Source organism: Rattus norvegicus, chromosome 5 (assembly GCF_021556685.1).
Source record: "Rattus norvegicus strain SHRSP/BbbUtx chromosome 5, alternate assembly SHRSP_T2T, whole genome shotgun sequence".
NCBI lineage: Eukaryota > Metazoa > Chordata > Mammalia > Rodentia > Muridae > Rattus > Rattus norvegicus.
Window position 1 is genome coordinate 139,025,841 of NC_141538.1, and position 12,714 is coordinate 139,038,554.

The window sequence follows — 12,714 nt, forward strand, 5'->3', positions numbered from 1 at the left end:
TCCCAGCCTCTCAGGGTTGAACTCCACTGCCCCTGCGTGGGAAATGAGTCTTGACCCCAGTGCACTGGTTCCTATTAATAAACCTCATGTGATTACAGCAAAGATGGTCTTGTGTGAGTTCTTGGGGGGTCGTGTCATCCCGAGACTTGAGTGAGGGTCTCCCCGCTCCGGGGGTCTTTCAGCACCACCATGTCCAGCTCTAGACATGGGTTTTGGGGGTGGGAGTAATAACAATTTATTTGATCTTATGCAAAGATCAGTAGCGACAAAAAAATAAAGAGGTAGTTGAGTTGCACAGAATAAAACCTGTGCATCAAAGGACACCATCAAGAAAGCAAAGACCTGTGAGCTTTCCTGGTGTCACACAGAGACAGGCCTGTGAGCAGTGCAAGAGTAACTCCGAAGGCAAACTTCCACTTTTGTACAATCTACACAGTGCTCCAAAGGGGTGAGCCAGCACCCTTGGGCAGGAGGCCCTCTGAGTGTCCATCCTGAGGCAGGGCAGTGGGTATGTTTCACTTCATGATCTCACTAGCTGATGGGATAGGATAAATTGATAGTAGCACAGGGTGGACAGTCAATGCTCAGGAATGCCTGGCATCCTTGTGAAACCAATAGGCGGGGGAGGTTGGTGAGATGGTAGTTTTTGACAGGCTAGCCACCTTTGCTAGAGAAAACTGCTCACAATTTGGGGGAAGAAGTGTTTACAAATCACCTGTCTCATAAGAGATTAAAATCCAGAATGTTTACATTAGGAAGCCTACAGTTAGAAAAGCAGCAATCGGGCTGGAAAGATGGCTCAGTGGTTAAGAGCACTGACTGCTCTTCCAGAGGTCCTGAGTTCAATTCCCAGCAACCACACGATGGCTCACAACCATCTGTAATGGGATCCGATGCCTTCTTCTGGTGTGTCTGAAGACAGCCACAGTGTACTTGCATACATACAAAATTGATAAATCTTAGGGGTTGGGGATTTAGCTCAGTGGTAGAGTGCTTGCCTAGGAAGCACAAGGCCCTGGGTTCGATCCCCAGCTCCAAAAAAAAAAAAAAAAAAAAAAAAAAAAAAGAAAAGAAAAAAAGAAAAAAAAAAAGAAAAGCAGCAATCTCCTTCTTTAAAAGGGGGAACAAGAATTTCCTTGGCAGGGAATAGAGAGGCAAAGATTAAAACAGAGACAGAAGGAACACCCATTCAGAGTCTGCCCCACATGTGGCCCATACATATACAGCCACCCAATTAGACAAGATGGATGAAGCAAAGAAGTGCAGGCTGACAGGAACCGGATGTAGATCTCTCCTGAGAGACACAGCCAGAATACAGCAAATACAGAGGCGAATGCCAGCAGCAAACCACTGAACTGAGAACAGGACCCCCGTTGAAGGAATCAGAGAAAGAACTGGAAGAGCTTGAAGGGGCTCTTCAACAATGCCAACAATGAACAACAATGCCAAGCAACTAGAGTTTCCAGGTTCTAAGCCACTACCTAAAGACTATACATGGACTGACCCTGGACTCTGACCTCATAGGTAGCAATGAATATCCTAGTAAGATCACCAGTGGAAGGGGAAGCCCTTGGTCCTACTAAGACTGAACCCCCAGTAAACGTGATTGTTGGGGGGAGGGCGGCAATGGGGGGAGGGTGGGGAGGGGAACACCCATAGAGAAGGGGAGGGGGGATTAGGGGGATGTTTGCCCGGAAACCGGAAAGGGAATAACATTCGAAATGTAAATAAGAAATACTCAAGTTAATAAAAAAAAAAGAAAAGAAAAGAAAGAAAGAAAAGCAGCAATGGCCCTGAAACCTTTAATCCCAGAACTCAGGGTTGGGGATTTAGTTCAGTGGTAGAGAGCTTGCCTAGCAAGCCCAAGGCCCTGGGTTTGGTCCTCAGCTCCGGGGGGAAAAAAAGATAAAAATTCCAAAACTCAAGGGGCAGAATCAGGCAGAGCCCTAAAGGCCCAAGCCAAGTTGATAAACAGTGTTCCCATTTGGCAAGACCAAAAGCAAACCTAATTATTTCTAGGCAACAAAATGGCATGTGTTCAGAATAAAGGCTTCTTAAAGATCAACGAACCAAAGAGGCAACGAAATAGAAATGTGTGTGAGAGACTTGGGCAGGGATAGCACCAAACTGCACACGTGGGGTACCGCCATAGCAGACACAGAGCTCAAATTCTCACACTGAGGCCAGTTAGCACCGCCATATATGCTCACCGTGACAGGCAACGTGAGTAAGACTCTGTAGCAAGCATTGCCAATGAGTGTGGAGCAACCAGAACCTCCTACATCGCTGAGGAGATCCTCACTCTACCCACGGGCCACAAAATCAATCTGATCCACCGTCAACTTCCCCCACGGCGGTGAGCCTTCGGGGCATCACCCAGTCATGGTAGCCATCTCAGTTCCCACATGGCAGCTCAACTGTCTGTTTTTTTGTATGCACACTCTGTAACGCTTATGCAAGAAAATTGCTCAATGACCCATTTCCCAGAATGTGTCCCCATGGTTAATGGCACATGGCTGCATTTTGGAAGACCAACGGACACCGTGCCCTGGGTTCTGGATGCAGAGATTTTACGCTTACCAGGATTAAAAATATGTAAATACTCACACGGTAAGTGCGAGAGTTTGAATAGCAGCAGACTTGATGCTGGCCCCAAGTGGAAACAGCACAAATGTATATCAGCAGTGGCACAACTCACTGTGGCAGCGGTGGGATACGACCAAGGCAGTAGACTGCTACACAAAATGGTGTGTGGGTAAGCAGGGGAACAAACTTCAAGAATGGAGACTACAGGGCTGGAGACATGGCTCAGCGGTTAAGAGCACTGACTGCTCTTCCAGAGGTCCTGAGTTCAAATCCCAGCAACCACATGGTGGCTTACAACCATCTGTAATGAGATCTGTTGCCCTCTGCTGGTGTGTCTGAAGACAGCGACAGTGTACTTATATATAATAAATAAATATTCAAAAAAGAAAAAAAAAAGAATGGAGACTGCAGGCAAGACGGCCCAGAGGACAGACCAGCCTCCAAGCAGGACAGCTTGAGTCCAACAGCGGTGACCCACAGTGTGGAAGGAAAGATTCCAGCTCCTTTAAGCTGTCCTTTGGCTTCCATGTGTGTGCCTTAGCATGTCGCCCACAATCCAAAGCATACGCAAAATAAATTTTAATGTGATTTTAAAGTGTTTATTCATTTATTTATTTATTTATTTATTTATTTATTTATTTTTTAACTTTTGTGAGACAGGGTCTCTACATAGCCCTGGATGTCCTAGAACTCACTATGTAGACCAGGCTGACCTCAAACTCAAAGATTCACCTGCCTCTGACTCCAGATTCATAGAAAGGTCACCTGCCTCTGTTCTGGGACTTAAGGTCTGCACCACCATGTTCAGACAGTTAAAAAAATTTTTTTAATTTCATTTTAACGATGAAGGGTTATTAAGATGGCTCAGGCTCAGTGGGTTAAGAGCTCTGGCTGCTCTTCCAGAAGATCCAAGTTCAATTTCTAGCACCCACATAGCAGCTCATTGCTGTTGTATGTAACTCTGGTTTCAAGAGATCAGCTATTCTCTTCTGGCCTCCAGTAGCGCCAAGCACAGATGTCATACACAGACACATGTGCAAGCAAACCACCCATACACATAAAACAAAAATCAATAAAATAAACTTTTAAATGAATGATATTGCATGTGGTCAAAACTCAGAAACAGCAGTGGTGCTTAGCTTTGGTGAGGAAGATGGATGTGCTTAGCTTTGGTGAGGAAGATTGGTGAAGGAGGAACAAATGTGTGGTCTGGGTGCCAGACTCCTAGTGGGGAGTGGCACACAGTCCTGGGATGTACATGTGGGGCTGGCCAGGCAAACCTGTGTTTCCTGCAGACATGGGGACACAGTAGCAGCAAGACTTTTACATGTTCGTCCTTGAGTCATTTCCCCCTGGCATATCCTCTCAGATCACGCAGGAAAACCACAGCCAGAACGGTCGGTCGTCGGAAGCCATGGCTCACCTAACTTTCTCTGCTCTCTCTCCTCCTCTCGTGGCTCCTGGGCTCCCCTGTGGATCTCCTCCAGCAAGGCCTCCAGTTTCTGTGCTCTGCATGCCACTTCCCTCAGGAGGCGGTCCTGAGGCACTGCATCTTTATTCTGGTCGTCACCCTGATGCTGACATGAAACCACAGTTAGTGATACACCCACCAACAAGTAGACGGAGGACATGTGGCCCTGTCCAGGTCCCAGAACAGAGAAGGGGAGCAAACAGCATTTCCACACATGTACATGTCTTTGATTAAGTTGAATCAAACAGAATTGTGGGTTCTTGAGGGTTATTTGCTTGTAAAAAAAACAAAAACAATTTCACGTGGTGCCACCCAACACACTAAGATTAGGTTTGTGTGATCACAATGCAAACACACTTGAGTGTCATCTGACAAAAGAAGGACAGTGCATCTGGTGTATCCTGTCACCCCCAATGGGCATTGTGCACCAAATAGTTTGCAGGATGCTTTGCTTGGTTCTTTAACCCTGAAGTATGTGTACTCTTTGTAAGAAGTGTTGCTTTTAAAATTGTAATCATGTATAAGTGTGTAGGTAGTGTGCACAGCCATGCAGGTGCTTAGAAGAGGCCAGAGGAGTCCACTGGAGTTGGAGTTAAAGGGGGTTGTGAGCCACCCAGTGTGGGTGCTGGGAACTGAACCCTGAACCTCTGCAAGAATAGTACATGATCTTAACCACAGAGCTAGCTCGCTACATGGCCCCCCAAACCCCCCGAAGTATGTGTACTCCTTTTGTTTTGCTTTGTTCCGGGACAGGTCTCACTTTGTAGCCCTGTCAGGTCTGGAACTTACAGAGAGCCCACAGCCCCTTCTTCCTGAAGGCCACAGTGTCTGGCCCAGCAGGACTCTTTTCAATATGGGGGGATGAAACCCAGGACCTTTTGTCCTTTTGTGTGTTCAGGGTAAGCACTTGTCCACTGAGCTACATCCCCAGGCTTCAAGGTTTTTGTTTTGTTTTGTTTTGTTTTGTTTTGTTTTGTTTTGTTTTTAAGAAGCTGTAACACACAATGTTGAAATTTGACCTATTATGTGATTTTTCCCCTTTCCCAAATTATTATGTTTGTACTATTTTAATGCATAATTTGATCCATTTTACAGTACGAATCCACACTTTTTTAAAGTTTTGTTTTATGTGTAGAGGTGTTTTGCTACATATATGTATATTCATCACATGCATGCAGCCCTCAAAGGTCAGAAGAGGGTGGTGAAATTCCTGGAACTGGAGTTACAGGTAGTTGTGAGCCACCATGGGGGAGCTGGGAACAGAATACAGGTTATTTAGAAGAACAGTTAGTATTCTTAACTACTGAACCATCTCTCCAGATAGAACAAACCTATCTGAATATATTCAGACAGAAATTAGATAAAAACTTACTTATAATTAGTTAAATGTATTAGGTAAAGGGACCTAATTTTTACTTGACTAAGGTATATTTTTTAGGCTGCTACCCAGGTTCCTAGTAGTTCTGACGTTCTCTTCGCAAAGGCTGACAGGTTTTCTCAAATTTCACCTTAACAAAATCAAGAAACAGAAGCAGGATCCTGCCTTCTGTGCAAGCACAATCAGATCCTCAGCACCGCATTAAAATCAGGCCTGGCAGTGGGACACAGGCAGACCCGTACAGCACACTGACCAGTTGCCTGACCAAGTCAGTGAGCTCCAGGTTCAGTGAGAGACCTGCCTCAAAAGGTGGGGAGTAAGGAAGACACAAACACTGATCTCTGGCCTCCACATTCACACAAATATGTCCACATGTGTGCAATACACACACACACACACACACACACACACACACACACACACATGGTGCCTAATTTTTAAAATAGTTGTGCAATAGTTGGGACACAAGAATTTCAGTTTATTCTGCTTCTCACCAACACAGACTTGCATACCATATGGTTTAAGTGTGAAATGCTCCCCACCCTCCACTAAGCTCATGTATCTGAACGCCTGCTCCCCAGCTGCTGTCATGAATGGCTTTAGAACCTTTGGGATATGGCCAATGGTGGACAGTCTGGGAAGACACAGCTGTTCAGATCTAGTTCTTTGCTTCCTGGACCACCTAGATGTGGCAGATGCTCCCCTCTTCTCTCCTCTACTGCAGATGGCACTGCTGTAACTATGCCTTCCTGCAGGGATGGATGAAGTCAGGAGCCAAATAAACAGCCTCTCCTCCTTTAAGTGGCTTCTGTTGGGTATGTGATCACAGCAATGAGCAAAGTAACTAATGCATGTACATTATCTTATTTCATCCCCACAGCCACTCCATGCAGCAGCTGAGTTCACATCTGATTCACAGGTGATACAATTGGGGCTCATGAAAGTCAGCTTGTTCATGCCGAGTTCAGGAATGGTCATGTAAGGAACGGTATGACATGGTTTCCTGCCCCTGGAACAGAGCCATCAAGGCATGGGCCCTCCTAAATGTTAATGGTTGATGTGGATGTAAGGCTTTGTTTGTATAACAGTGTACACATTTTCATGTTCATTCTTGGAGGAATGTCCCCTCTGCCAAGGTTAATGACTCCACGATAATCAGAAACAACATGAGCCCAGGATGTGAGGGCATGTCTATGTTTCAACAAATTATAGACTGCTGAGGCTTTCAGGACAGCCCTTAAGGCTGTAGGAAAGAACGCTGAAAACATGAGTTCAAAAATATATAATTCCTCAACTATGCAAACTATAAAAATGCAATATGAATTGTAGAAGGAGCATCACAGATCTTTTTTTTTTTTTTCTATTTTTCGGAGCTGGGGACCGAACCCAGGGCCTTGCGCTTGCTAGGCAAGTGCTCTACCACTGAGCTAAATCCCCAGCATCACAGATCTTAAGGAACAGAGGCAGCTGCACTATGATTCAATTTGTCAGAATGATATAAGAAAAAAGATTAAGAGATTTAGGCAGTGGCAATCATAAGGCAAGATCCCACCCAGTTAAGATTTTTTTGTGTATGCTTTACAAAGGCAGGTGGATTCCTCAGTTCAGGGTTAGCCTGGGACAGAGCTAATTTAGGTCCAGGCATGGTCAAAATGGTAATTTCAGGGTGGGGTCCCACCCAGCTAGCTTATCATTTCTGCTTGTGCTTGCTGTTTTTTCCTAAGAATCAGGGGGCTGGGCTGAGATGCTGATTCACGGGGTAATTAAAAGGGAATCTGGGGTGATGAGTAAATTGACAGGTAAAATAAAAGAATTGATATGGGGCTGGAGAGATGGCTCAGCGGTTAAGAGACCCGACTGCTCTTCCAGAGGTCCTGAGTTCAATTCCCAGCAACTACATGGTGGCTCACAACCATCTGTAAAGAGATCTGATGCCCTCTTCTGGTGTATCTGAAGACAGCTACAGTGTACTTATATATAATAAATGAATAAAGGTTAAAAAAAAAAAGGATAGAAATTAAAAAAAAAAAAGAATTGATATGTAAATAAAAGACCAGGCTTTTGGTCTGCAAGCTATCCAGAGAATTTCTGGAATAACAAGAGAGAGCTGTCTTGAGCTGAGCAGAACATAGAGAGAGCGGTCTAGAAAGCTGTCTGGAGCAGAACAGTGGTGCCAGCTTGTAACCCATAACTTGACATGAGTCTTGTTTCATCGCTCTCAAACACACCTTCTCTCAGAACCCCTCTCCAAGCGGAGACTGGTCCTTGGCATGTTTAAATGCTGGCAGAGTAAGGCCAACCAAATACGAAGCCTTATTCTGAAATATATAAGTGGGCTTCCTGATATTTTAGTGAATGGCGACTGGCTACACAATGAAGTCTCAGGGGGCCTGCTTGTCACTCAGTTACCTAGTGAGTACCTCAGGTTCTAGAATACCTGGGGAAATTCTTTCTGCAGGCTACTGCTTGGATGTCTTCCATACTCCAGAGTGCAGTCCACAGGTTCCAAGGCCTCTGTTAGTGTCCTCCTTTCACCCAGTGAGCATGCAGTCTGTTTCCTGGGGCTGCTCAGAGCTAGCCTGGACAAGCCTTCTTGACACATTTGGCTGGCTTCCCTTATTTGGGCTTCTGTTGGGAAGAAATAACAGAAAAGTATAAAAAGTATTGTAGGCAAATAACCATTGTTTTATAAAACACCAAGAAAGTTCTTGTTTAGAGTTTAGTAATTAATAGAAAATAACATTGAGGTCTTCCTAGTGTCCATGAATTTGTGGTGCTGTTTGCATGCTCAGGTTCTACGGGATCTGGATGTTGTCGCCACCTCTTCCACAAGAATGGCAGAGTTCGGATGTCCTCCTTTCTCAAGTAAAATGAGTTAATTCCAAAAAAAAAAAACCAAACAAACAAACAAAAAAAAACAAAACCAAAAACAAAACAAAACCCAAAAAACAAAAAACTACTGCCCTCTTTTCCCCATCCCTCCGGGGTGTTTTGAAAACTTTCAGAAACAATAACATAAGAGTGGTAGACACGGCAGCACTTGCCCAATTCCAGCAATTGATAAGTAGAGGCAGGAGAATCATGAGGCAGATAGGAAGGCGGAAGAGAGGGAAAGGAGGGAGAGGAAGGAAGGAGGGAAAGAAGGGAGCCAGGATGAATGGACAGGGGAAGGGTTTGCAGGCCTCCCTGTCCACTGTCACACAGACACAGCAGTAACAGTGGGAAGTGGCACCCAGTGCAGGCTACCTCCTTGCTACCACAACCTCTAAAGAGCAAGGGTGCCTTTTAAGGTTTACAGACACTCCAGTCTGAGTTAGCGCACAGTTGTGCTGTTTTCTGAGCACCTACTGTGTGCAGATGAACTTCAGATGTGGTTCTATCCATCCCCGACTCAAGTGAAGCAGAGCAGTGACATTAAGACATGAAGACTGCGGCACAGGAAGCCAAGGGACTTGCCCCATCCCCCAAGTCCTGACATAAGCGCTTCTCAGTGATGACCCGGGACTCCAGCTTCTCAGTTCTCAGCAAACTCCAAAGACCTGGTCCTCCATCCTCTTCAGCCTTCTGCAGTAATCCCCTGGCTCTGTCATCATTCCAGTAAGAACAGCCTCTGGCCCTCTGTTCCCTGTGCTCTGCTCTCATTTCAACCACAGACATTGTAACCCATGAGCTTTAGACACCTTCCAAAGCCCCTTCTCTCTGCCAGTTCTCATTCACAGACTCAGGGTCTCACTATGTAGCCCAGGTTGGCCCTAAACTCCCAGTCTCCTGCCTCAGGCTCCCACGTTCTGGTCTAGCGGCGTGAGCCCACACGGTGGTTCTCATTTACCTTTCACAGCTTAGAGCCAGGCTGTCCTTCTAATCCGTGCCCTGGGGACACACACCTCCTGCCCTTCTTTGCTTCCTCGTTAGCTGCTGAGCAAAGTCCTGGTTCATTTCCTCAGGACTCTCCATCTCCTGGGCCTCCCTCCAAAGCCAACCAGGGCTGGAGAGCACTGGGCAGCGCTGCTTGGTGTCCATGTCTGCTCATCCCCGGTGAAGCCTCACTGCTGCCCAGCTGTCACCCATGCCTCCATTCTCTATAGAACTCGACTACTGTCTCACACCCTCTCCTCCCAAGCCTCCATCACCTCCCCTTTCTCTGTCACCCGGCTTCTTGCTCCCCAGAGAACCTCCATACTGCCTTACCAAACCCACCAACTCCTGCATTCTTTCCCCTGGAGAAAACTAATGAGCTGTCCTTATTCCAAAGGCAACACCACCATCACTGTCCCCACGGACACTAGATCCCATCCTTCATTTTGCTGTTGTTTTTGGAGACAGGGTCTCACGATGTAGCTCAAAGAAGTCTTGGTTCTTCCTACAAAACATTTATAAACAAAAGGAATCTGCTGGAAGCTACAGTCTCCTACTGAGGAATTATTTTATTCACAGGATGTCCCTTGTAGCTTACCTCAGGATCCTGCAGTTTGCTTTAAAAGTTTTCTCTTTGGGGGAGAATAGCACTGAGTATTGAACCTAGGGCCTTGCTTGACTATTGAACCCCAACTCTATCACCTAAGACCGTCTGACCTAAGCCTTCTATTACAATTAATTTTTCTGGGGCTGGAGAGATGGCTCAGCAGTTAAGAGCACTGATTGCTCTTCAGAGGTCCTGAGTTCAAATCCCGGCAACCACATGGTGGCTCACAACCATCTGTAATGAGATCTGATGCTCTCTTCTGGTGTGTCTGAAGACAGCAACAGTGTATTCATAAAATAAATAAATCTTAAAAAAATTAATTCTTCTTACTTATTGAAAGTAATAATCCTTGTGGTGGTTTGACTAGGAATGGCCCCCACAGACTCATGTGTTTGAATGCTTGGCCATAGGGAGAGGCACTATTAGGCCTTGTTGGAGGAAGCCTATCACACGGGCCAGGCTTTAAGGTCTCCTGTGCTCAAGCTACATCCAGCGACACAGCCTCCTTCTGCTGCCTGAGGATCCAGATGTAGAGCTCTCAGCTCCTTCTCCAGCACCATGTCTGCCTGCAGGCTGCCTTGCTTCTCACCATAATAATGGATTAACCTCTGAAACCGTAAGCCAGCTTCCATCAAACGTTTTTCTTTATAAGAGTTGCTATGGCCATGGTGTCTCTTCACAGCAATAGAAGACACTCCTCAAACAAATTTTTTAAAAAAGCAATCATACTATGTATCAGCTTGAACCATGATAGTGGCTAAATATCTGCTGCTTTGGAGGCTGGAGAAATGGCTTAGAGACTAGGAGCACTGGCGGCTCAAGGTTCAGTTCCCACCACTGACTTGGCAGCTCACGATAAGGTGGTTCGAATAAGAGTGGCCCCCATAAGCTCACAGGTTTGAATGTTTAGTCATTAGGAAGTGGCATAAGCTATGTGAGAAGGCTGAGGAAGTGTGGCCTTGTTGGAGTAGTTGTGGCTTTGTTGGAGGAAGTGTGTCACTGGGGATGGACTTTGAGGTTTCAAAAGCCCAAGTCAGGCCTGGTGGCTTCTCTTTTGCTGCTGTCTTCAGATGCAGATGTAGAACTCTCTGCAACTTCTCCAGCAACATGTCTTCCTGTGTGCTGTCAATGCCCTCTTCCGGGATGCTAATGGACTAAGACTGAGAGTAAGTCCTGAGACTGTTAGTAAGCCTGCAAGTAAAGGCTTTCTTCCATAAGAGTTTCTGTTGTCATGGTGTCTCTTTACAGCAATAGAACAGTGGCTAAGACACCCAACTATCTGGAACTAATTCTAGTTCCAAGGCATCCAGCACCCTCTTGAGGCATCCAGCACCCTCTTGTGGCCTCCATGGGTACTAGCAAACAGTGAGCGCGCGCGCGCGCGCGCGCGCGCGCACACACACACACACGGGAAAACACACAATAGAAAATAATTTTCTAAAGATCTGCTGATTTGTGAACCAGTATGTGTGCTAGAATCTCTAACTAGGACGAGGAGTCACAACTGTGAGGAATTGATTACAACTGTAAGTCTGAGCCACCTTCACACTGATATACATTCTCATAGGTGGTACTGTACCAGTCTATATAATATATTGCTTTACTTTTTAAAAATCATAGTTTTATTATTTTTGCCCTTTATTTTCCATGTTTTACACATTAACTTTGAGTGCTACATTCAGAATTGTAATTGTCATCTGATTCTCATACTGATGGAGAAAGGCTGGGGTCTGGATCCTTAGCCAGGATCCTCCTCCTCACAGCCTAGAATTGAGCGTCTTCTGCTCCCCAGGCTTTTCATCTGTTGTCACATTCTCCTTCCCATCAGATCTGTAAGCATCATACAGTTACGTGTACTTTTAGTTCTGGGGTATCAGAGAACCCAAGATATTGGGCATATACCAGTATACTATGCTGGACATGGACTAGTGCTTATGTTATAATGATGAGACAAAATCCAGACTGCAGGGTCTGGTGAGATGGCTCTGTGGGTAAAAAGCATTTGCTGTACAATGATGACCTGTATTCAATCCTAGACTCCATGGTGGAAGGAGAGAAGCTACTCCTAAAACTATTCCCAAACCTCCACACACTCCACAGTGTGAATGTGCATGCGCACACACACACACACACACACACACACACACACACACACACACACACACACCACAAATAAAAAAGTTACAATAAAGCAGAGTGCTAAGGTACCATTACAACTGTGTGAAAACCAGGCAGCCAAGACCAGAAGTAAATCCAGCAGTCTTAAAGCATTAGCTACAAACCACTGAGTGCTGAGCCTGCGAGTGACCAGAAGTGAGTTCAGCATGGTTGCCACGCTGTCGTAATGGAGTGAAAGAACACAGGCTGGAGGGCAGTAAGAGGTGAAGGATGCTGAAAATATCTCCGGGAAGTGGGGAGTGAGTCTGCTGAGGAGAAGGAGGAAGAGGAGGAGGAAGAGAAGGAAAAGGTGGAAGAGGAGAAGGAAGAGGAGGAGGAGGAAGAGGGAGAAGAGGAGGAGGAAGAGGAGGAGGAAAGTGTGAACTCCAGGCCAGTATCCAAATGCCAAGTCCCCTTTGCTCTCCCACTAGACACACTTCGAAAAGCCAGGGATCTCCAATCTCTGCTCAATTTAGCCATCATTTGCATGGCCACCTCATACACCTATCATAACCTGAACCCCGGGGACAACCTTGCCTCAAGGCCAAACTGCCAAGTCCCATTTCTGATTACCATCTTCTATCTTGCCTGGTCTTGTAAAATTGTGGTGAACTATATGTAAGTGTAAACTTACCATCTTAGCCATCTTCACATATGTGA

General features: G+C 45.8%; 1 protein-coding gene across 24 annotated transcripts in view; it reads right to left on the reverse strand.

Annotated features, from left to right (window-relative positions):
- Ccdc30 (coiled-coil domain containing 30) overlaps window positions 1-12,714 on the reverse strand; it is a 92,969-nt gene that overhangs the window by 72,797 nt on the left and 7,458 nt on the right. For 21 of the 24 annotated variants that reach the window (XR_015619857.1, XR_015619856.1, NM_001431189.1 and 18 more), the window contains 2 exon segments: window positions 7,873-8,063; window positions 4,010-4,163 (listed from right to left, as the gene is read on the reverse strand). Coding sequence is in view for 22 of the 24 variants with exons in the window: in NM_001431189.1 (NP_001418118.1) it covers window positions 4,010-4,163; window positions 7,873-8,037 (319 nt within the window). In the remaining 2 variants the exon portion in view is untranslated. 24 annotated transcript variants of the gene reach the window in all.